General features: G+C 36.0%; 4 protein-coding genes and 1 pseudogene across 5 annotated transcripts in view; 3 read left to right on the top strand and 2 right to left on the bottom strand.

The window, feature by feature from the left end:
* The window catches only part of LOC306854730 (testis-expressed protein 264 homolog), a gene marked incomplete at its 5' end in the record, with an annotated part of 49968 nt that extends 34673 nt beyond the window's left edge, over positions 1 to 15295 (bottom strand). Inside the window, 3 exon segments of the mRNA XM_079392972.1 lie at positions 3063 to 3284; positions 14949 to 15227; positions 15230 to 15295. Of these exon segments, the coding sequence (XP_079249098.1) occupies positions 3063 to 3284; positions 14949 to 15227; positions 15230 to 15295 (567 nt within the window).
* A 973-nt stretch (positions 15296 to 16268) lies between these two features.
* LOC306855016 (glutathione peroxidase 1-like) lies at positions 16269 to 17716 on the top strand. The gene is made up of 2 exons (XM_079393391.1): positions 16269 to 16592; positions 17096 to 17716. Exons 1-2 carry the CDS (start codon positions 16368 to 16370, stop codon positions 17444 to 17446), a joined length of 576 nt encoding a protein of 191 aa, XP_079249517.1. The 5' UTR covers positions 16269 to 16367; the 3' UTR covers positions 17447 to 17716.
* Positions 17717 to 18631: 915 nt separating this feature from the next.
* LOC306855121 (uncharacterized protein) lies at positions 18632 to 20524 on the bottom strand. Its single transcript, XM_079393570.1, has 4 exons — positions 20010 to 20524; positions 19423 to 19560; positions 19235 to 19296; positions 18632 to 19157 (listed from the first exon to the last, which is right to left on the bottom strand). The coding sequence occupies exons 1-4, from the start codon at positions 20012 to 20014 to the stop codon at positions 18877 to 18879; spliced, it is 486 nt and encodes a 161-aa protein (XP_079249696.1). The 5' UTR covers positions 20015 to 20524; the 3' UTR covers positions 18632 to 18876.
* On the top strand, positions 19948 to 23271 carry LOC306855122 (putative protein BRICK1). The gene is made up of 4 exons (XM_079393571.1): positions 19948 to 20241; positions 20350 to 20555; positions 21279 to 21361; positions 22232 to 23271. Exons 2-4 carry the CDS (start codon positions 20438 to 20440, stop codon positions 22256 to 22258), a joined length of 228 nt encoding a protein of 75 aa, XP_079249697.1. The 5' UTR covers positions 19948 to 20241; positions 20350 to 20437; the 3' UTR covers positions 22259 to 23271.
* LOC306854768 (histone-lysine N-methyltransferase SETMAR-like) lies at positions 22809 to 25173 on the top strand (annotated as a pseudogene). The gene is made up of 2 exons: positions 22809 to 22814; positions 24603 to 25173. The product of its transcript is annotated as a histone-lysine N-methyltransferase SETMAR-like (transcript).
* Positions 25174 to 25702: the final 529 nt, after the last annotated feature.

The raw sequence follows: 25702 nt of genomic DNA on the forward strand, positions 1-25702 counted from the left end.
GTCCTCTCATAATAGAGGCAAAAGGCAAAAAAAAAAAAAAAACACTGAAACGTGTTGAGAGATTAACACTAAGTGTGTTCTGCTTCAACTTGCCATTTTTAAGCGCAAGAACATGTCTTATGGAAACCTGTCCACTTAGGTTCAAGCAAACACAAAATCTGACTAATTATACAGGGCTTCCCTAAAACTCATTCTTTCAGCAGCCGACTAACTGATTTAGAAAATATATATTACTATTCAAAAGTTTCAAAAGCTTTTTTTTTTGTGTTTTTTTTAATTATCAAAAGTGATGGTAAAGATGTTTATAATGTTACAAATTATTTATATTTCAAATAAATGCTCGTCTTTTGAACTTTATATTCTATCAAACAAACATGAAAAGTAAATAATTTTTTTACAGACCCAAACTAACTGCCCCAAACGTTTAAATAGTTATATATTTTGCACATCCCTAAAATAGAATATAAAATAAAAACATTTATCTGTAGCCCACTTCTCTAGAAGATTCTACATCACATACAGACCAAATTCTCCAGAATTCCACAGATAAAGCTGCACTCATTTAAGACAAACAACTCTCTGAGAAGGATGTACACGTTAATAATTGATAACAGTATTCAGACATGTAATACAATCTCAAACAATTTACTATAACTTGAAAGTCTATCCCATTTCATCTTTAGGCAACTACAAAAGTGCTTCACTCGAGGGAACAACACAAAACACATTAGAGACCACAGACATCTACAAACATTTGGGGAAAGAGGATTTAAATAATCTGAAGCAATGTTTTTACTGAAGCTCTCTATGTCCAAACAGATGGAATAATTCAATGTAATGATCCCTAGTGTTTGAGATAATAAATATGAACATTTAACACCGATTGGTGTACACAGATGTTCTTCAGACTTTCATTAGCCTAGAACTGCAAGTTGACGATATCAAGATTTCTATAAGGGACAGAAAGTAAACATGCATGAAAAGGGAAAGGGGAAGGACTCAAACAGGAGGCGATACGTTATCTAGCAGCTGAGCAGACAGATCTGGAGTCTGGAGGAGGCAGGAGGCTGAGCCTGTTGGCTGCGTTCACACTGAGGCTGCATCAGGGCAGATGGCGGGGAAAGTTGAGGGGGCTCATGCACACACACACACAAACACACATACACACAAATGGTGCCAAAAATTACGAGAAACTGTGAGGCCCATTAAAAAGGCTACCAAAAACACTAAGAACACCTTAGCCAGTGGCTTTTGCATAGACAAGCTCCACATTTTCTTCAGAAAATAAACTACCATTGGTCCATGGTGATTATGTAATAGGTGGGTGTGGCTTCAAGGCCACACCTCCTTTGACATGTAAATCTTCTCTGGTTTATTTTTCTTCTGTTCATTTGAGGTCAGGCACGAGTAAAAACACACACACTGGATAGCTGCTTTATACTAGAAATTGAGCTTGTAATTCTAATTTAAATCACACTGACACGGTTTTTGCCTATTTAGTCCTGTAAAGCTGCTTGCGTTAAAGAAGTCTGTTGTAGAAAGCACTATATAAATAAACTAGCGCTATCAAAGGATTAGTAACATCCAAAATAAACGTTATTTACATAATATATCTGTGTGTGTATATTTATTATGTATATATGAATACACACCCATGTATATTTAAGAAAGATATATTACGTTATATATATATATATATATATATATATATATATATATATATAATGAAATTATATGAATATAAAATACACAAATGTAAATATTTTCAAAATGTGTGTATTTGTGTGTGCATAATAAATACACACACTTTTAAAAATGCTGGGTTAAATACAACCCAGTGCTGGGTAAATAACGGACAGAACACATGCTGGGTTATTTTCAATCAACAGTTCTTTCTGGGCAGTAACCCAACTACTGGGTAAAAACAACCCAATCGCTGGGTTCGTCCATATTTTGGCCAGCACTGGGTTGTATTTAACCCAGCATTTTTTAGAGTGCAGTAGACACGTATATATTAAAGTAAATAAAAACGTATTAATTAACTTTTTTATTTAATTAATCGTTTTGATTAATCGTTTGACAGCACTAAAATAAATGTGATGTGACACGGCTGGAGTGCTGAATTACAGTTTTTTTGCACATTCATATTATTCTTTAGCTTGGGTTGAACAAATCATTTTTGCTTAGATGGAACAGCAGCTACGCTAATTATGTCTCTATTTGTTTCTCTGTTTCTGGTAACAAGGAATTACAGAAGCTTCAGTCTGGATCCAACCCTTAAATGATCTGAGATGACCAAACACCTGAGAAAAGATGATGCCAACCCCTCAGAGGACCTCAGAGGATGCCAACGCTCAGACAACATACAGAATTACCAAACTTTGCCATAAGTTAAATATATTAAGGTTCTGCAATATATAAATATATTGTGGAAGCTTAATTTCCTGTAGAGCTGCTTTGCAAAGATTTGTATCGTAAAACGCGCTATACAAATAAACTTGAACATTTTGATTTTGTTATTGAGAGGAAAGCGTGCAGAGTGTAGAGTAGACAGCATTGGGATGTTTGCTATTAGTACACTAGTATACTATACTAGTATAATTTTACCCCTAAGCGAAGAACAAAAATGAACATCGCTGGAAGTATATTGGGGCCTTAAGCCACGGCTTCAAAATCTTTGAAATGTGCATCTTCACTCGGAGCTTCTTTCCTTCCACACCGAATCGCTGCACTTTTTTCCACTTACCTCTTCCCAATTCGCAATCCTGCACCTCTCATTTGTTGCTTTCTTTGCCCTCATCCCGAGCTTTTCTTCTCTCCCTTTGTCCTTAATTGCTATGATTAAGTCTACTGCTAAATAATTATTGTCTCCATCCTCTCCAGAAACACTGACAGACTAGGCGTTCATTCCGTCATAACCTCTATGTACCAGTACACCAATCATGTTGAATGAAACTGAAGCACGCTGGCGGTACCAATTACACAATAGGGAAGACTTGAATTAAACGCACCTGAATTAGGCTACCAACATGGCATTTGGTAAATGAGGACGATGATGTTACCTTGATGTAGCAGTTCAGCTGTGGATAAACCCTCTGCACCCCCAGGAAAATGGAGAGAGGGGTTCGGTGAGGGAAGGAGGCTGTGACGACATGCGTGACCTCTGGGAAAGAGAAAACCCGGAAGCCGTGCTTCTCATACAGCTGCTGCTGTTCCTCATTGAGTGCATCCTCGCCTTCACTCAAAATACTGCCCACCGCATAGCGACACTTCGGTGTTGGAACCTAAAACACACATAAACACACGTCTTAATGCAGAAGCATTGTAATTCTTGAAATTGCTGTCAGAAATGTTTGCCGAGAAAGGTTTTCATTTCATTAATTAAGACAATCATGGTCAAAGAAAATAACGAGAAAAAAAGAACTGCAACATATAAGTAATGCACAAACAATAATTTAGAATGTACAAAACATTTAAATAATATAATCATAAGTACATTCAAAAATTTTAAATGATATACAGTCTTGGCCAAAAAAATCTGCACCCTTGGTAAATATGATCAAAGAAGGCTGTGAAAATTAATCTGCATTGTTAATCCTTTTGATCTTTTATAAAAAAAAAAAAAAAAAAAAAGAAAAATCACAAAAATATAACCTTTCACTGGATAATAAGAATTTAAAATGGGGGGAAATATCATTATGAAATAAATGTTTTTCTCTAATACACATTAGCCACAATTAACATTTTATTTAAAGATGCATTAAATTGATTAAAAGTGGCAGTAAAGACATTTTAATGTTATAATGAGTTATAATCAGTTTCCTCAAAAATATGAATCAGCAAAACTTTTAAGACCGATAATAAGCAGCAAATTACCATATTAGAATGATTTCTGAAGGATCATGTGACACTGAAGACTGGAGTAACGATGCTGAACATTCAGCTTTGTTCACAAATAATAAATCACATTTTTAAAAAGCATTACATTAGAAAACATTTATTTTAAATTGTAATATTTCACAATATTACTGCTTTACTGTATCTCCAATCAAATAAATTCTGTCTTGAGCATAATAATATATCAAACCAACTGAAGGCAAACTTAATACAAGTCTTATGGTAGTCAGATTGTGTTAGCTCACGTATATGCCACACATAATGCAATATCATGTCTCTAAACGTGAAACACACATGTAGCCTATACACAAAGCAAACAGTGGATAATGAATGCAGCCCTTTCTACTGCTCTTTAATTAGTTTGGCCCTGCTAGCGTTCACCGTAATCAACTTTTCCCAGTGAAGCAGGACTATATCAAAAATAAAACTCTTCTCTAGCCAACAAAAACTCATATTCCCAAACTGATCCCCAAACAGCATATCCACAACAAAAACTTTCCCAGCCCCAATAAAACCCATCAGCTGCCTGCAGTTATCAACAGAAGGAGTTATACACATCTCACAATGCTTATCTTGTGCAACAAATAAGCAGGAAGAACTCCCTCACTCTCGCTAGCGCAGTGGCGTTCAAAGACAACAGGGAGCATCCACGATTCGGTGAGTCACAGAGGAAAAGCTAGCTTAATGAGAATAAACAAAGCCACGACTGAGAAAAGCATATAAATACAGGATTAGATGGAGTTGCATGAGCAGGTGGCACTGTAAGACGAAAAGAAAAAACAATGAAGCTGTAGTTTGCTAAGACAGTGACTAGTTGCCACGCGTCGTCTGGCAGCTTCGAGACCAGTGTGGATGGATGCCCAACTGTCACTTTTCATGCACGCCTCTTGCTTTTACCAACCAAAGGAATATATGCTTGCAAATGAGGGCAACGGGGAAATTTGAGATGGATTGTACAACCCAGTCTCGGCTTGGCGTTCAGGTCTCTCAAGAATTTGGAGGGAAAAGGGGTAGGTCGCCAAAGCTAGACTGTGACAGATGAAGGTCTGTTTCGAAAAGAGGCTGCAACAGTTCCCAGAACATCCATCCTTTAAATTGGAGGAAAGTGTTCATTCGTCTCAGTCTTCTGGGTCACTTTTGGCCTCCCGCAGTGCCCTCCAGGAATAGATTGCACTGCCAGTCAGGAGAAATATCAGTCACTAAAGCAGATAACCAGACGAGTTAAACTGGTTTTAGTTTTCTCTCAAGATCATTTGGTGTTTATATTAGAGTCCCAATCTATTGTGATCCTTCAACAGAATCGCATAATTCTTCAAGTAGTCTGCTCACAGCTGGATGGTTCTGAGGCCCTGGTCTGCAGGAGGTCTGGATTCCTGATGTGCTCCCAGCAGGTGTTGTTCACGGGAAGTGTGTTTTAACAGCCTGGCCTGTCACTAAGCCTCCATTTGCTCAGAGCCTTTGACAGAAATTGTGACTAAGTCTCTTCCAACATGGCATTAGATTATAAATAAATGAGATCAACAATAACAAAACTTCAGGGATTGCCAGAGACCATGTTCTGTCAACAGTTTAGTCAACAGAGCATCTTAAGGATGCTCTGCTGACTAAACTGTCGCTCAGGGTGCCTCACGTCGGACGTTTTACGTGGGCCCCACGGTCACAAACCCTCCAATCTGATCAGTAGTCAGAGGTTATGACTAACTGTTTAAAAGACTGCCCCATGCTTGTCATGTTTTAAATAGTGGTTCTGTTTAGCCCCCAACAGTCACCTATGAAACAACTTTGTTAAAGCTCAAACAATAATCAGAGGTTATGGCTAGCACTGTGATACTTCAATAGTGTTTTTATCTAGCCCCCTATAGTTAGTCAAACTATATAACAACTTAACTAAAGCTGAGACAATAACCAGAGGTTATGGCTAGTCCTATGAAATATGCCCGAACCATGCTAGTATTTCAACAGTATTTTATCTAGCCCCCTACAGTTAATCCAACTGCATAACAACTTAACTAAAGTCAAGCAGTATATCTAGAACCTGATGTGCCCCATGCTCCATCTAACCTGAGATCTAGTATGTACTTAACCCTGGACGTGTGTTTGCGGTAACATGCCTTCACTTAATCTACTTGAGAAAATCATTTCAGATCAAGTCAGAATAAAATCAAATGTAACAATTTATTATCAGTCAGGTAAATAGGTATTATGCCAATTATGCCCGTGTATGTTTGTATTGTATTGACCTTTCTGGGCCTTGAACGTGTCAGTTGCGTTGCTGTCTATGGAGGGACAGAAAGGATGGATAGCATGTATGGAGGCCTTTTTTTGCTTTTTATTAATTGTATAATAAATAAGTCTTGGCCAATTAATACACCACAATAATCAGGTGGGTTGAATGAATATAGACCAAAAAGTTAACTGAAAACCAAGCACCAAACCAGTTTAGATTAAAAACATGGTAACAATTTAGTATAGGGACCAATTCTCACTATTAACTCGTTGCTTATTAGCATCCCTATTATTAACATATTGATTGTTTATTTGTGCTTATAAGACACATATTCTGCATGACCATATTCTACATCCCTAATCCTACCCAATACCTAAACTTAACAACTAGTATTAACTATTAATAAGCAGCAAATTATGAGTTTGAGGCAAAAGCCATAGTTAATGGCAAGAATTGGACCTTAAAATAAAGTGTGACCAAAAACACATTTACGATCCAATGAATGCCCGATGGCTCCTGCTTCTCTAAAGCACATTACAGTGTGTAATAGATTACCACTGCCATTTCACGTTGACTTTAAGTGTCTGTTTAAAGGCAAAATGGTGATGGTTTATGGAGTCAAACCAGCAACCTTATGACTTGCAGTCTTCACTGAGCCTTAAGCACTACATCACACCACGCCGTACAATAAACTACCTATCAAAATACCAGCAAGTCTTACCACAATAATCATATCCTCTTGCTGACAACTGGAAGCGCTCATACAGACTCTGAAAATTGGGTTTAAAGGAGATGCGATGTGGGTACAGGAAGGAGGGTTAACTTTGAGGTGGCGTGTTTAGTCACGACTGAGGTAAATGTCTGAAAAGAAAAGCTTGTAGACATTGAAATATGGCGAGAAAAGATAATTCAAGACACTGAACTGACAGAAAGACAGAAGTACTGATGAGCATATGCAACTGTCAGCGTAGCGCTTCTGTTTTACTTTTGCTGTTTTACTTGTCAACTAGCAGTCAAATCCATTTCAGGCAAATTTTCACTGGGGTTACGATGTTGCAGCAGTCCTCTGGGAAATCGACTCCAAAATACCTCAGAAGGCAGACTCATTTATTCATCACTTCAGATGCGCTTTAAAAAAACCTCTTGCATCCCCCCCCCCCCCTCGCTGTCACTGCCGCTATCCGCATCTTCACAGTGGACTGCCTTTTCATGTTCCTGCCATTCTCAGACAGCCAGGATGCTGTGAAAATACTAATAGTTTTGATGGCGAGAGCCAGTTGGAATTCTGTTCTAAGACGTTTGTTGACAGCAGGATGCTTAAGTTCCTTCTTGAAAATGGCAGTTTGTTGACATTATGTTTCCTGTCACTAGTCAATTTTCATCAGGACTGATGGATCATGAAGATGATCAGATTAAGCTATCAAGCTCATCAAATCATTCTCAGTTCTTCACAACAGAAAACACTCAATTAGGGCCTGTTTTTGACACGAGTTGAAGGCATCTCAGGATCCTTCTGCTACAAGCCAGAATATAACATTTGCTTTTAAATCAAAATTCTGTGAACCCCCCTTCCCGATGTTGCAAAACACAATAAATCTATACCTCATTGGTGATGGTAAAATACAAACGTTTGAGCAAAATATGAAAAAGTTTAAACTTTCGCTTTCCATTGAGGATATACCCTCAAAGAGACACGTCTGTACCTTATCTACACTTAAAAAACGGTGCAAATTTGTAACTTGGAGAAATAGTTCACCCCAAAAAATTGACTCCCAATGACTTTTGAGAATTATTTATATACTATTATAATATTTAGTATTTTAAAATTAGCTTTTATTTTTATATTTTCAGGTTTCATTTCAATTTTAGTTTTAGAATTTTGGAAAACTTAAAAACATTTTTTAACTTTATTAATATATACAGTTTTTGCAAAATGTCTCACGGCAATTCGTACAAGGTGGCTAATTTGTAGGAATTCAAAAGATTTTTGTGAAATCGTACGTATTTTACCAGTTGCTCAATTCGTAGGAATTTGTACGAATGACCTACACCTAACCCCGCCCCTATAACTATACCCGTCACTGGGGTTTAGACAAATGGTACAAAATTAGCCACCTCGTAAAATACATATGAACTGGTCGGGAGATAGCAATGTTAATAAAATGTTAATAATTTTAACAAAGAAAGAGGGATCATATACATTGCATGTTATTTAGAACTGTCCTTAAGCTTTTTCACATAACAGATGTTTACATATAGAACACAAACAAGACAAAATAATAGCCGTTTTCTTTAACTATCCCATTCAAAAGTTTACATATTTGATTCTTAATACTCTGTGTTGTTACCTAAATGATCCATGACTGTTTTTATTTCGATTTTATGTTTTGGTTGGTTGCTTGTCCTGTGCAGTTCAACTGCATCTGAAAATGCAACTCTTTAGCATCTTTGAACCCTTTCCAGCAGTGACTATGATTTAGAGATCCATTTTTTCACACTATTACAAAGCTGCAAACATTCACTGATGCTCCAGAAGGAAGCACAATGCGTTAAAAACTTTTGTACAGGATGATGATTTTTTTACTTTGTTTAAAGATCTTTTTTTTTTTCATTTAGTACTGCCAGAGATATTTCATTTAGAACTTAACTTAAGAGATTTTTAGATCATAATAACAACACTGTTTGGAATAACATGAAGTTGAGTAAATGATGTATATTCATTTTTGGATTAAACTATCCCTTTAAGGTACTAATATGCACCCTTAAGTGGTAGATCAGGTAAAAAGACTCCTAAATGTAAAATGTTTTTTTCTCTGACAGCATTATAGTCACATCAAGGAACCATCGCAAACCCCTCCTCCTGCACTACTGCCAAAAAGCACACGCATACTTCAAACATCAGAAATACTACTCAAAGTGCACTTCTGCCAACATTCACCATCACCTATTCTAGCAGCCTTCATCACTGTTATGCCTATTTTTTCTTTTCATCTTTTTAACTGACTTGCAAAAGGCCGATGTGGAGAACAGAGAAAGAGCAAACCCTAAAACTCTCCGTCACTTAGGGACTGGAATGCCTTTCATGGCCCTTCACAGAATCCGGCATGTGAAGAAGTCTCCCCGGCTCTTCTTATCCATGGCAACCATCTTCAGACCCATGGGCTTTCACTTCCACCGCATTGTTTGGCCTGATGAGAGGAAGTTCCCAAAAGCTTGCGGGCTCGCAGACTACAGTAGCAGTCAGTGAATCAGAAATAGAGGGACCACGGTGCTCACGCCAATCCTTGTGGTAAAATCCTTCATCCCAGAGTTATCCATTGTTTTCCAATCCTGCTCCTGCCTGTCTCTACTTTCTATCAGCAGCCTTTGGGAGCTTCTGACCCCCGGGTTTCGCACCCCAGGCTCCTCTCTTAACGAGCTGAGATCATTATGCCAATTAGTTGAACTGGATCAGGACTTGGCCATGGCTGTATGTGAGGAGCTTTGGACAATTGCTAATTGGGGACTTGAGGAAAGAAAAAAAAGAGTCTGTCATTGACAGTGAGCTTTTGAAAGTAAGACCGAGCTGTCAATCAAGAGTCAGACTCTGTTCCAGTAGGGCTTTCTGGTGGGAGGTTGAGTACACATTCACCGTTTTGACTGGTCAAGGGGGAGGTGGGCAGGAAGTGTGAGAAATGTGATAATGCAAGAAGGTCTTGTGCACAAACAAGAAAACCAAGAGACTTTCTTTGCCAAGAAATAATCTCAGCAACACCGTCAGCCTACACAAACTGATTACGAGCATCATCTAGAACAGGATGGTGGGTTTCTGCTCTTCCTCTGCTGCAGAAATGATGGTTATTTTTTGATCATCCACTTAACTCCTGTTCAGGGTTTTCTTTTTTACATACATATAAATACACTCCTAAATCCCAAACAAAACACTCTGTTGCAAACTTTGTGAGAACTAAACAACTTGAAAAGTTATATATATATATATATAAAACCTAGACAGCAACTGGAGCCACTGAAGGTCAGATGAACAGTCACAGAAGTTGTGGTTTGAGCTCATTTATATTCCCTAAAAGTGTGAGGGCACTCAGGCCAAGCGAAGTAGGTATAGGGCACCAACTCAGACACATTTTACCGTTTCTGCTTTCCTCTTTATGACATTCTGAGATCAAGTTCAGCCCAGGCTGAGGTTCATGCAATAATAACCTTTGTGCCTTTCTCTAAATTAAACCACACACCCTAGATCGCTTCAGTCGGCTACTTATGCTTGCCCTCATCCATTCTCTACTATCGGTACTGAACTGAATCCAAACAACATCAGAATTTAGCTCACAGGACTTAAATGCACATATACTGTATAATAACAATATACATAAACTCTTATGATCTGCTTGACTTGCTTACAGCATTGAAATACATTGAATGGCATTATTCAAAATATAATTTCATGAAAAAGTGGTTTGGAACTACATGAAGGTGAAAATTTGATGAAATAATTTCTTTCTGTTCCTTTAATGTTGCCACTCTTTTTACTTTAGTAGGAACACTGCCGTTACAGATAAATGCAAATGTAATCAGTCAAAGCCGGTTTTTATAATGTAATAGCAATGACTAATTTTCTGGCTTTAGTAATAATGCATTTACACTGCAAAATGCATTTTGCAATAAGGAATATGGAAAATATGTGTACAGCAGGCAAATTAGAAAATTTAACACCATTTATCATGATTATATATGATAAAATGAGATTATATGCCATAAGAGCCACACAATAACAGATAATCCAATTATATCAAAATATCACAACATACAAACATATTCCACCCCCACATGGTCAACTGCATAATCAACATTAGTGCACAAAATGACTATATCAACACCTCCATCTAGTGGTGAATGAGGATAAACAACTCCTGAAGGCATCCAAATCACCAACACACTTCAAATTAAAAAAAGAATATTGATAAAAATAACACTTAATAGAAGATCATATACAATACAGACTTTGTGTGCATACGATCTCTAATGAAAAGCCCTCTTGTAAGACCTTTGTATGAGATTAACCTACTTGGAGGGAAATGGATTACACAGCCAAACAAACTAAACAGCAAATTTAAATGAAATTAATTCACTAAAGTAATTGAAGCAATTTACCTTCACGAGGGAATTAAAGTGTAATGTGTTAGATCTGCTGTGCGCTGCATATCGAGTGATCAGTAAACAGGAAACGGAACAGGCAGCTCTGAAGCCACATCATTCACTTCACAGCTACTACTATAACTGTGTTATTCACACATGACTATATATTAGTCTGATTGATATAATGAGAGTCATGATGGGGCTGGGGGAATTAGACGTTTAGTACATTTTAAATAGATGTTTTCTGCAGGTGCTTTTCTATTGTCTGTGCAATAGTACAAATAACATTATGCCACTAATGAGCAGCATATATATGGAATTTCTAATGGAAATTAAGGGAACAAATACAGAACAAATAACATTATGCCTTTAATTTGCAGTATTTTCTCTTAAATGTAATGCGCCAAGTGAGCCACCAGGTAAAGTTGGCAGTTTAATCTCAATATATACTGTGCTCAAAGGGGTTACACCTTCAGAAAATACAATGGGCTTTAATTAAAGGTAGGGACACAATTTAAAAATGTTAAAATAGTTTTGGTTATTATGCAATATGACCCTGGTAATTATGGCTACACCTCAAAGTACTGTGGCAGTACTTCTATTATGTGTTAGTGTAGTTAAAATGGATTAAAATGCAAATAATAATTTTAGGGGGAAAAATTAATTGGCTGACTCCCGGTTTCACAGACAAGACTTAAGTGGGCCACTTTGAACCTTCACTAATTCTAGTCACATTAATTAAATAAACTCGCATTCATTGATAATTTTATAATTGCAATGAAAAAATAATTGACTAGAAAAAAATGGGTCCAGTCAGGAAATTCAAGTCAGAGGTGGAAGAAAGGAAAGAGAGCAGAAAGGAAGACGGGACATGAAGTTGAATCTGGAGTAAAAAAAAAGATGAGGAGCAAAACAGATGCAGAGTATAAAGCTTTAACAGGTCACAAAGTTGAAGAGACAGGAAAAAAGGTTTTACAATATTACATTTGTTCGACTTATGTTTTTGTTTTTTTGTTAGCCTATTAGTTGTTGGACGTGTTGTAGTCACATCTTTAATATGCTGTAAAGTTCATTTTAATCAAAATTAGATTTCATCAAATTTAATGTCAGTTTCTTCATTTATGCACGAAATGAGTAAAATTTTACTAGTCTAAGCTGAGTACGTTTGCTGTTGAATGTTTGTTTGATAACGTTAATAAACATTTTACAAATTAAATAAAGTGTTTTTTTTATATAATTTATTTTTTAATGTGCATATACGGTATACATACACACAAATATACATGCATATACACATACATACACATACATATATATATATATATATACACACACACAGTGTCCTCCATAAGTACTGGAACAGTAAAGACAAAATTTCTCTGTTTGCTGTGGAGTCAAGACATTTGCAAATATGATTAAAAGATGAATATGAGACAAAACTACAGAATCTCACATTGTATTATTAGCCATTTCAACACATATATGTTTTACCAAATAAAAAGAACAGCACTTTTAGAGTTCATCCCACTCATTGATGTGAGCATAAGTATTGGGACAGTTGAACATAAGGCAGATATAAAAGATTAAAAGCTATTATTTAGTTGCAGATCCCTTGCGCACAATCACAGCAGTGAGTCTGTGACCCATAGACATCACCAGACTCTTGGTCTCATCCTTTCAAATACTTTTCCCAGCCTTTAATGCAGCCAATCCCAATTGTTGCTTGTTTTGGGGAGTTTCTGCCTTTACTCTCCTCTCCAGCTGGTGAAATTCATGTTCAATCAGATTTAAATCTGGAGATTGACTTGGGCAATCTGAGACTTTCCATTTCTTTGCCCTTATAAATTCCTTGACTGAACTGGCAGGGTGTTTTGGGTCATTGTCCTGATGCAATATGAAGCACTTCCCAATGAATCTGGTGGCATGTTCTTGAATATTGTAGGCAAGATGGTTTTGTACCCTTCCAAATTCATTCTGCTACTGTCATCATACATTAAGTCATCAGTAAAGTTGAGAGGGCCTATTCCAGAGACAGCCATGCATGCCCATGCCATGACACCACCTCCACCATGCTTTACAGATGAGGCTGTATGCTTGAAATCATTGTAGTTCCCTTTTTCTCTCCACATTTTTGCTTTCCCATCACTTAGATAAAGGTTCATCTTTGTCTCATCGGTCCATAAACACAGTTTCAAAACTCTTCTGGCTCACCTTTATGTTATTTTTGCAAACTCTAATCTTGCTTTCTATTTTTGGTGCTGGTCAGAGGTTTGCATCTTGCTGTGTAGCATCTGTAATTCTGTGTCAAAGTCTGCTGAGGACAGTAGATTGTCAGAGCATCACCCCTGCTTTCTGGAAGTTGTTGGTGATTTTACAGACACGTCTTTTAGGGATCATTTTCACAGCTTTTATGATTTGTCTTTCATCAACTACTGTAGTTTTCTCAGCCGATCGGGTCGTTGTTGGTTGCTGGTGTCGCTGGTGGTTTCCAAACTCTTGATTTCTCCATGCCCTTTGTTTTTGCTAGAGCTCTAACTGACTTCCTCTTTTCTTTTAGCATCCAAATTGCTTGCTTTTCTCTCAGCAGTTAGCTCCCTCGTCTTCATCCTGGTTTGTGTGTCATCATCGAATGCAAGATTCAGAATACAGAAGTAATGGATATAACTGATACGACACATTCCCTGCTTTTAATATCTGAAGAATTAATGCAACAGGACACAGCTGATCACTTAGAAAGACCTGTGAGGCAACTGTCCCAATACTTATGCTCACATCAGATAGAGGATGAAACTCTGAAAGTGCTGAACTTCTTAGCTGGTAAAACATGTATGTGTTGAATCACCCGATAATAAAATGTGACATTCTGTAGTTTTGTCTCATATTCATCTTTTAATCATATTTGTAAATGTCTTGACTCCACAGCCAACAGAGCAATTTTGTCTTTACTGCTCCAATACTTTTGGAGGGCACTGTATATATATATATATATATATATATATATATATGGATACTGGATCATTATTTTTATAAATCAGAGGTGGTCCACTTTACCAGATCAACTAACCTGCTTTACCTGAAAAGACATTAGCCTGGAGTCCATCTCAAAATGTTTATTGGCATATACCTTTCCAATTTAAATAAAATAAATTGTATTTATTTAAATAAAAATATTACAGCTGGACCATAAGTTTAGCAAAAGTAATAAAGAAAAGACAGATTTCTTTTCATCCTATATACACACAGCTAGATAGATAGACAGATAAACACAGTGGGGGTCACAGGTTTGTAATGGTATTTAAATAAATAAATGTTTTGCAATAGTTTTTTAAAATATAATTTATTTCAGTGATGGTAAACTGAATGGAAACTCAGAAATCTTTCTAATATTATTAGATTTTGCTGATTTGCTCTTCAAGAAACATTTATTACTACTATAATTTAATATTAACTTAAATAAAGCTTTACCATCATAGCAATGTTTAGAAATGTAATACACGACTAAATACATTTCTATAAATATATGCAGATTTTTTTCTATTAAAAAAAAACTTTTCTAGAATAAATTTTCAACTCTAAAATCAATCACAGATCCAACTGTTCACTCCAAAAATCGTACAATACTGCCAATGCAGCAATAAAGGTCACGATCAAGGTACACTAGTGAGTGTGCTCGTTCATTCAAAGGTCTACTCACCTTCTTTGGATCATCATAAAAGATCCCAATGCATGGCAGCTTGGGTCCAATGCTGCAGCTCTCTCTGAACAGCGACCTACAGTCTTTATAAGGTCCCACTTTGTATTTATAGGCTATAGTGATGTTCCTGACCGGGGGTAAACCAGTCCTGATGTGGATTTCAGTGGTCAGTCCAGAGTATAAAATATAACAGGCAGCTAAGAGAAAAACAACTAGAGAGATGAAGCCTATGAGACTCAAAATCTGCCATTCCCACATGTCAGCTGAATGCTGTATTAGAGGTTAAAGTGCAAATAATAACCGAGAGCTGCTCTTATCGAGGATAACAGTCTCTCTGGTCCAGTCATTCAAAAATCATCCGCTTTAACTGAGCGACTGCATGAGTTCAAGAAGAAACTAGCAGTTTTGAATAAAAATCAGAACTTAGTTGCGGATGGAGCGCAGAGTCACTTCCTTAAACACAGAACAGCTTCCTGGACGGAACCATTCGCTTGTTGTAGGGGTGGGAGGTATTTAATACTTAAAAGTGAACGACTATTAAGTTTCTTTTCTAAACTCTAACAATTCACCGTCACTGATGCCTGTCATTTATAGTTTAATACTGAACGTTTTTTGAAACGGTTCAAGTTTTGTCGAGTATGTATGTTGAGGGGTTGATTGTATTTGGTTCGGACTGGATTCATGCAACATAATTTAAAAAGCTAAGCTGCGTGCCGTTGTACTGAATATTTGACTCATATGGGACGAAAAGTAAGCTACTTTAATATGGAGTAACACCCTTACGAAAATTGAACCGTGGATTTATTATAGTAAAAGTGTAGCGACTTTTTTCCCATTTTAAGGCACAATTTTATACAAATACCATGGATAAACAGTGGTCTTTTACTGTGGTTTAAATACAAAACCCATATTTTTTGTTTGTTTTATTTGTAATAAAACCTTGGTTAATGCATCCATTCAGGTCTATACATAGCAACAGATCCCACTTAATAAAATGATAAATAAAATGACTCTGATTCAAAATAAAGTTAAGCATAATATGTTTTGAGCATTTTATTAAAACATTAAAACATATTTAAAGTGAGGTAAATTTATTATAGCGATCAATAAAGAAAATGTATTATTTAATACACATTTTTATTTTAAATAAAAAAATACTTAGGTTCTATGTTTAGGATATATAGCCTATATATCTATTATTATTATTTTTTTAAATAAATTATCGGGGGTATGCAGCGCTTGGAATGTAATACACTCGTCTGTCAGAAGGTGGCAGTGTTTAACTCTTGCTGACCTTCCAAGCTGCAACATGCACTTCCTGACGCGCCTCCTCTCCCTGCGACTCAAGGTTCAGCTCAAGGTTTGCTGGTAAAACATCACTTTGCGCTTCGAGCTACAGAGTAAAGGTCGTTTTCGAGCATGGCAGGGGCCGCGAAGAAGTTTTATGATCTGTCCGCCAAACTTTTGTCAGGGGACCTCCTGAATTTCTCCTCTCTCAAAGGTAAAGTGGTGCTTATTGAGAATGTGGCGTCGCTCTGAGGCACAACAGTCAGGGATTACACCCAGATGAACGAGCTCCACAGCCGCTACGCTGATCAGGGGCTCGTGGTTCTGGGCGCTCCCTGCAACCAGTTCGGACATCAGGTGAGGCAGTGTGGCTCTTTCTTCACTTACTGCTTTTTCAGATTTTTACATTGATCATAAATACAGATATTTATAGTGTCATGTATTTATTTTTAAGAATTTCAAATACTTCATATGAAATTATACATATATAAATTATATTATATATTATAACTTATCAATATATTGATCATAAATACAGATATTTATAGTGGTTTGTATTTATTTTTAAGAATTTAAAAATAAATGTACTACTTTAATGTACTTTCAATACATTAAAGCTTTTTCTATATTTAAATTATATATGTTGTTGTATATGAAATAATATATTAATATGAAATAATATTCTGATTTGCATTGTAGAATTGATTGAAATATTTCACAATCTGTTATTTCTATCAGCAAAGCTTTGTTAGTTTTTGATAGGAATGGCAATGGACAAAACCTGTTGTTAACTGATTCTATGCTCACTTGTGCTTATCTGCTTTATTACATAACATTGTGCAATTCTGGTTGCTCAACAGGAGAACTGCAAGAATGATGAAATTCTGCTGTCTCTGAAGTACATCCGTCCTGGAAATGGCTTCGAGCCAAAATTCCAGCTTTTGGAGAAGCTGGAAGTGAACGGTGAGAACGCCCACCCTCTGTTTGTGTTCCTCAAGGAGAAGCTGCCTCAGCCCAGTGACGACTCTGTGTCCTTGATGGGTGATCCCAAATGCATCATCTGGAGTCCGGTGAACAGGAATGACGTCTCCTGGAACTTTGAGAAGTTCCTCATCGGCCCGGACGGGGAACCGTTCAAGAGATACAGCAGAAAGTTCCTCACCATCGACATTGAGGCAGATATCAAAGAGCTTCTGAAGAGGATGAAATAAACCTGGCATCCTCCTCGTGTTGTGGCCATGTGAGATAAACCGTCCATTCCATATCACTTGTAGATTGTTGTTTGATATAGGCCGACTGTGCAGACATGATTAAAGTGTGGCTGTTTTTTAGACTGTTTACTTAATGAAGATGCTTCCTAAAACCTTTTTGAGGGAAGCTTCTGATGTATCTGTAAATGTTTATTATAATAGTTGTAATTTATCCATGAACTGCACAGCTCAGGTTTTATCTTTCAACTGTTAACCAAAATAAAACTATTTAAAAAAACCTCTGTTCCTTATTTCTGTTTACGACACTGAACAAAAAAACAGAAGCAGAATCTCAGCCTTACACTTTCACTTTCACTTCCACTTTTTTTTTTTTATTAAGTCAAGTCACATACTACATATTTCCCCTTGACACAGGTTTAAGCAAGTTAGTACCGTGGGTGTTATAATGCACAGTAAAAATGAATTATTCTCTAACTAAATTAACTTAGTTTTAATAATCAGCATAATACTGAATCCAGTTTAGATTATGCTTTGTCATGCTGACACTGCGCAAACACTGAAAATAACTGTCCACACAATGCAAGTGCAGTTTTGTCATATACTTATGTGGAATCTAGTCATTTACCTAATTAGAATGATACAGGCTTGTTATTTTGAGTTTATATTCAAATTAAGCAGCAATTTTGTATATAGATATAACAAAAAATTAAAACCGTATAGATCCACAGTAATATTTCTACCATTTTTTTAAAAAAAACATACATTTACCACCAGTGTCTATGACCTGTAAATATTATATTCAGTGTTTTAAGTAAATAGAACAAATTAAAAAATGTAAAAGTGTTTAGATTAATAGTAATGTTTTTACTATTAAACAAAAAGCAATTTTTACCGCCAATGCCCGTGACCCATAAATATTTTACCACCAGTCCTTGTGAAGTGGAGAAGTCAGAAATAACACTGTTTACTTTTTCATAAAACGATATTATAGATATTATAACAAGCGAATAAATAAATGCAATTAAAAAATATATATATATTCAGTCTAATTAATATATAAAACTATAGATATTATTAAAAATAATAATATAGATATTATTAAAAAAAATAGAATGAAAATTTTATAGATCAATAGCAATATCTTTTTTTAACAAATATAATATTTTACCACCAGTGCTGACGAACCATGTGTATTTTATTCATCTGTTTTATTTATATTGATTCCTAGTGCAGCAATAAATTAATGTACACAAGTACTAAGAATCACATGCATATACTGTATTGCTATAAACTCTGCTATACAAACATACATCTATACAACTTTCCAAGTAGCCAAAAAATTTTAGTAGCTCATGTTTTCTTTTGAAAATGGCCCAGTTTTCTTCAAACTGAAAAGAAGTATAACATAGAAATCATTGAGGGCACTAAAACTATGGTGATAGCTGTAAGTCCCGCTCCAAAGCACTGACATCACAGTCAGCAGTGAAGTCATTGTCCCGCTCAATCTCAAGAATCATGTCTAGCAGGAAGGAATATTCCTCCTTACTATCGTGAACCCAGTGGCCTGTACTTCCCTCTTCCACATCGCTATTCACACTTTCTGTGTTCTTTCCATGGTCTTGGTTTTTACTTTGCAGGAATCTACTGTAGACGCGGTTCAACTCATTTTCAAACTCCAGCTTTGCCACAAGATCCTCCAAGGTCTGTACATCTGAAAATAGAGGAGGGAATTAGTTCAAAACTGGCAAGTCTCATGCCTGAAATGATTTTAATGATGATAAAACTGACCGAGGAGCCCACATAGATCTTGCAGTTTTGCAGACCGTGTGCAGCACTGAAAGTCTTCATTCCTATTTATAGAAAACGTCCTAGTTATTGGTGACAGGCATGATAATTAGGCCAACTGCAACACATTTATCACTGATAAAACAGTATATGCACAAAAAACACTCTCTGTGCGGTGCTCAGATACATACATGCCGTCCTGTGATGTTCTAATCAGGCTGCAGTTGTTTGGAGACGATGATGATGATAAATTAGGAACCTCTTCTGCTGCCAGATCCAAAGCGGTAGCAAGGCTTCGTCTACAGCTTCTAAACTTGCTTGACATCGCTCTATTAATTTAAAACAATTAAGCACACAATAAAAACAGTTCACACTACTATACTGCCAAACAATTACAACAGTGCTCATAAATGACCTCTGTACAATACAGGTCAAGAGGTCAAAATACTTTAATATGATAAAACAGTACCATAATATTAATTTGGCCTTATTTTGCAACACGCAAGTAAGCTATTTTTCTGTGAATGTGTGAGACTTCCAATTAAGCTGCTATATATCTAGAAGTGTTACGACAATACAATTTCATAAGAAATAGCAGTTTGCAATGTTTAGTTTTGTACCGTTAAAAATAAGTAGAAGTTGTGTGGCCTCAAAAATGAGGATATGAAAGTAAGCCAGGGTAATAATAATAATTTAAATGCTAAGAACGGTCACACATTAGTACACAGTTAGAAATGAACAATAGTCGAAAATGTTAATATAGATAAAAGGCATTTACATCATTATACTCTGATTGAAGGCTGATCCGTTATGAATATCCAGATATGTTGTTGTTATGGTCGCGCGCAAGGAGTTTAATGTCTGTTAATAACGTGCATCAGAACGTTATTATTTTTCTGTTTGTGTATTTTTTCAGTTTATTACGTTCGCTGGCTGCGTTCTAAAGAGTTACGGATAAGAGATTAAATTAAATATTTTACACGGAGATTTCAGTCAAAGCCGTAAAACAAGTATTTTTATTTTAAATTTCTCACTTTATACTTATTTAAATACTTTTTCAAATCGCATATTTGTGTTTAATTTCATTTTTTGAAATCCCTGCATTCGTTTCCCCGTAGGATCCACAATGAATGGCGTGTGTTTGTCCATCAGGGGCGCTGCTCCTTCTCTCGGTCAGCGGCTAATGCTAAAGCTAACTAGCTCACGATGGCCGGACAGGAGGATCCCGTGCAAAGGGAAATTCATCAAGACTGGGCGAACCGTGAATATATCGAAGTGATCACCAGCAGCATTAAGAAAATAGCCGATTTCCTCAATTCCTTCGGTGAGATGGAGAAGCTGCGGCTTGTCGTTTATTTTACATAATTTATTACGCAATTTCTTCACGCTAGCATGCTAATCGAGAGCAGTGGGCTAATCATTCGATTGCTTAATAGCTGGAAAATATGTGGGTTACATCAGTTGTTTTGTTTTCTAATGTTGTTTAGAACCAAGTAATAGTATAATAAGTGAGTATATATGTTAAATAAGTAGTTTATTAGGCATACAGGCAGTGCAGTGGCCAGGAAAGACATGGGTTGGGCTAATGCAGTTCTTGTTTTTCATGAATTTGTATACCGAAATGTACATATTTCAATAGCCATATACACATCTTTGCTTATGGTCAAAGGGCCTAACAGGTGCACTAATGTAAAGACTAACTAATGCAGTTTGTTTTGATAAACCAGCCCCGTTTTCAGTGACAGTAACGTTATATCTGTAATATCAATAATGTAACGAAAAGGTCATTTATTTATAACTATTATGGTTTATGTTTGATAAATATTTATGTATGATTTATATAATTATTAATATTCAAAATATAAATGTTATTTATATTATTATATAGTTAGGATATAATATTATTGTTATTCATAGTCATGTTAATAACGTAGTTGGTGCCTATTTATTCTTTTTCAAAATATTTTTAAGATTATTGCATGCTACTTGTGTCACAGGAAATTATGTTCTAATAAGAAATGTTTCTGTTTTTTTGTGTCCCCCTCAGATATGTCCTGCAGGTCCCGTTTAGCCACTTTGAATGAGAAGCTTACTGCTTTGGAGAGGAGGATCGAGTACATTGAAGCCAGAGTATGTTTTAAGTCAATAACAACAGTTTAGAAAGAGCTTTATTGCCAAGTGTGTTTACACACACAAGGAATTTGTCTTGGTGACAGAAGCTTCCAGTGCACAGACAAGATGACAAGGCACTAATAACAAAATAAACAAATATGTGAAAACAATGCATAATAGACAAAAAAAAAAAAAACAATAGACAATATATTTATTGTATGTACAGATGTGCTATATACAAATTATGCAGTGGAATTTCGAGAGATGTAAGACATGCTAAATCAATAACATATGTGACCCTGGACCACAAAACCAGTCATAAGGGTCATTTTTTTAAAATTGAGATTTATACATTGTCTGAAAGCTGAATAAATAAGCGTTCCATTGATTTATGGTTTGTTATGATAGGACAATATTTGGCTGAGATACAACTATTTGAAAATCTGGAATCTGAGGGTGCAAAAAATCTAAATATTGAGAAAATCACCTTTAAAGTTGTCCAAATGAAGTTCTTAGCAATGCATATTACAAGATCACAAATGAAGTTGTGATATATTTACAGTAGGAAATGTACAAAATATCTTCATGGAACATGATTTTTACTTAATATCCTAATGATTTTTGGCATTAAAGAAAAATTGATAAATTTGACCCATACAATGTATTTTTTGGCTATTGCTACAAATATACCCCAGCGACTTAAGACTGGTTTTGTGGTCCAGGGTCACATGTATATTAAATATAAGTATGGATAGTTGGGTATTGCACAGTGGGGAGAACATTTAACTGTTTGTGAGGTAGATGGCCTGAGGGGAGAAGCTTTACATGACCTTCTTATTTTAATTTGCTTGAAATAAATCCAATTTGTTTTCTGTTTTGTCTCTTAAGGTCACAAAAGGGGAAACCTTGACTTAGACATCGTCCTGGATCGAGGTCAAAGTCAAGATGATGGCTACGAACACTCACCTCCTGTCTTTTTCATTTACTTTAATTATTCAAACAAAATTTCTATTGGTTGGCTGTGGTAGATCAGTTCATTTCTGTATGGGACCATTGTGATGATGTATTTGCCGTAAGCAGATATGTGTTTGCCTCATTTCATGCCTGATTATGGCTGAGGTTATACTGTATCTGGTCCTTTATTTTTTTTGATCTGTCAGGCAACCTGTTACTGTCTCTGTGGTGCTTGCTTATGCAAACAGGCCAGTTTGTATATCATTTGGTTCTGATCTGCTATTAAACAACAGTTGAACTCTCCATGCAATATATTAACAGTCATGCAAACATAGATTGAAAATACATGGATAAACCGACATTATGCCTTTTTTTTTTTTTTAATAGCTAATAATTGTTTGAGTTTTGATTTGCCCTCCTGTGTTTTACAAGTCTGTCCTTTTGTTAAATTACAAAAATTAGTGTTTGAAATACATTGCTGCCTGCTGTAATTTATCATCTGCATAGAAAAATGCCAGTTAGAGGTGGATGGAAAGCACTAAAGTGCCAATCAGACTGTTTTTAAAGCATCTAGTGCTTTTCTGTATTTACACAATTTTATGTCTTAGTGTCTGTTATTAAGATGTTTTGTGGTTAAACATTAAATAAAAAAACTAAACCATTTAAACTGTTTGTGGTTAAATATAGTGGAGAATATTGGCTTACAGCGAGATGATATAATGTGTTTTTTTCAGCCTGTTTTTAATCGATAATGTTTCTGTTGCATTGATTTTGAAAGACTTCACAAAACTGAAACTCTTTTTCATAGATAAATTAATTCATATAATCACGGTTTTGTCACAAGTCTCATGTCATTTTGTGAACGTTTCTATAATAAATAACAAATATTAAAATAAAATCGGTATGTTTTAATCCTACATATGCCAACAGTTGCTGAAAGCAGAATAAACTTTTTTGAAGTATGGGTTACATCTACACTCAGTAGCATCTAACTCTTTGAAATATATCATGATATGACAAAATAATTCTGTGAGACTTCTGTTTGCTTGTACATAAACCTTTGTTACATTCAAACTTTTTCAATTCATAACACCAGCATGAAGATTTATATAACAAATAGCACCCTAAAAACGTCTATGTAACATAATACTAATTCTACTGTCTTAATAAGGGTGAAAAGAATGGCATTATCATCATTCTGCAGGCTAATAGTGTTTTCAATATTACATAAATAGATTTACATAGCATGAATACCCACAGCACCACTAGATGACAGCACTTGCATATACACTCAAACCAAAATATAATAAGACACCTTCAACATTTCATACATAATCACAGTTTTTTATTCACTATAGTTTAGAATAAGGTAATAAAATATGACAAGAACTCAAATTTAAACTGTCAAAAAATGAATCTTGATAATGTCAGATAGCTTTGATAGAAAGGCATGTAATGAATTTGGTTGAACAGCTGTCATCTGTTAAATTTAAGTACACAATTAAATAATACCATTTTAGGTCAACCAATTACCAAGCAATGCTTAATTCTGTTCATTCTGTGGTGTAAAAGTTTGCATTGGCAAATAAAGAATAACACTTAAGCAAAACAAGGTCAGGTCAAAGTGTCTGAATAATTTATGCTCCCAAAGTTTTATCAAATTTACTGGTAGTCCACTGTATGAAGAAATTTGGGGTATAATATGTGACCCTGGACCACAAAAGCAGTCTCTGGGGTGTATTTATAGCAATAGCCAACAATACATTGTATGGGTCAAAATTATAGATTTTTCTTTTATGCCAAAAATCATTAGGATATTAAGTAAAGATTATGTTCCATGAAGATATTTAGTAAATTTCCTACCATAAATATATCAAAACTGAATTTTTGACAAGTAATATGCATTGCTAAGAACTTCATTTGGACAAATTTAAAGGCGATTTTCTCAATATTTCGATTTTTTTGCACCTTCAGATTACAGATTTTCAAATAGTTGTATCTCGGCTAAATATTGGCCTATACCCTAACAAACCATACATCAATGGGATGCTTATATATTCAGCTTTCAGATGATTTAAAAATCTCAATTTAAAAAAAATGTACCCTTATGACTGGTTTTGTGGTCCAGGGTCACATATGTCACAGTTCACTTTATTCACATGCATAACTGAACTATAGTGTCCTGCACCCACTAGTAAAAAGATATCAAAAATTATATCTGGTGTCTGAATACTTTTCGGTTTGACTGTACTTTAAGACTGATTTTCCAATTTACAGTAAGTCTTCATTAGAATCAATTTTTTAGTATGTGCCAGATAATGTACAAGGACCAGGCTGTGACCTTGATCCTAGTGCGGTGACCCTCCCGGGCTGCTCGTGTCGTGCCCGGTCCTGCCTGCCCGACAGCTGCCTCTGCCTGAGGTTCGGCCAGATGTATGACAGCGTGGGACGTCTGAACCAACAGCGAGAGGACGGCGGCTACAGCAGGCCTGTGGCCAGAACCGCGTCATTCAAAAAGGGGTGGAGGTTCGTCTGGGTGTTTACAGCACCAAGGACAGGGGTTTGGGGGTGGAGGCTCTGGAGCGCCTCCCTTGTGGCCGATTCGTATGCGAGTACGCCGGGGAAGTAATCGGGTCTCACGAGGCCCGTCGCCGCCAGCTCTCCCAGACTCCGCTAGATATGAACTACATCATTGCTGTGCAGGAGCACAGCGGAGGGGACAGGGTCACCCAGACTTTCGTGGACCCTGTGACTGTAGGCAATGTGGGGAGGTTCATCAACCACTCCTGCCAGCCCAACCTGCTCATGGCGCCCATCCGAGTGCACTCACTGCTGCCAGACTCGCTCTGTTCACAAATCATGATAGAAAGATATGAAGAACTTCATATTTTTTCTTATTTGTAAGTCACTTTGGATAAAAGCGTCTGCTAAATGACTAAAAGTAAAAGTAAGAACTGACTTTTGACTATGCAGGTGGACAAAACGGGAACACAAACGCACTGAAATGGGATAAAGCACCAACTGGGACACACTCAGGGCCTGATGCTGATAAAATACCCCTGAGAAAAGTCTGTCACTGGGGGGCTTCAAACTGCACATGATTTTTACCATTAGATATGCCAGTTCTACATTGAATAAAGTATTTAATGTGTCCTAATGAGTTGGGATTAGAAAGGCTTTATAGAACAGTTAGAAATATTCTGGATTAATTTAATGTTCAAAAGTTGTATTTCTATTCAAATATCATGACTGATTTAACAAATTTTAAAGTCTGACCCTCCAGGAGAAATTCTTATTTATTATCATTTATTTTTGGGGGGGCAAAAGTTTTCAGTTTTGATTATAACATGCAATATATTATTTATGTATGTGTGCTAAACATATATTTTATATGTTTTTATTACA

The sequence above is a fragment of the Barbus barbus genome (assembly GCF_936440315.1).
Source record: "Barbus barbus genome assembly, chromosome: 35".
Lineage (NCBI taxonomy): Eukaryota > Metazoa > Chordata > Actinopteri > Cypriniformes > Cyprinidae > Barbus > Barbus barbus.

What these genes read in the sequence shown, in the direction of transcription:
- LOC306855122 (XM_079393571.1), top strand. Translation starts at nt 20,438, where the DNA reads ATGGCCGGACAGGAGGATCCCGTGCAAAGGGAAATTCATCAAGACTGG. An exon ending in CGATTTCCTCAATTCCTTCG is followed by an intron (nt 20,556 to 21,278) that starts GTGAGATGGAGA and finishes TGTCCCCCTCAG; the next exon opens with ATATGTCCTGCAGGTCCCGT. An exon ending in TCGAGTACATTGAAGCCAGA is followed by an intron (nt 21,362 to 22,231) that starts GTATGTTTTAAG and finishes TTGTCTCTTAAG; the next exon opens with GTCACAAAAGGGGAAACCTT.
- LOC306855121 (XM_079393570.1), bottom strand. An exon ending in AGAACATCACAGGACGGCAT is followed by an intron (nt 19,297 to 19,422) that starts GTATGTATCTGA and finishes TTCTATAAATAG; the next exon opens with GAATGAAGACTTTCAGTGCT. An exon ending in AGATCTATGTGGGCTCCTCG is followed by an intron (nt 19,158 to 19,234) that starts GTCAGTTTTATC and finishes CTCTATTTTCAG; the next exon opens with ATGTACAGACCTTGGAGGAT.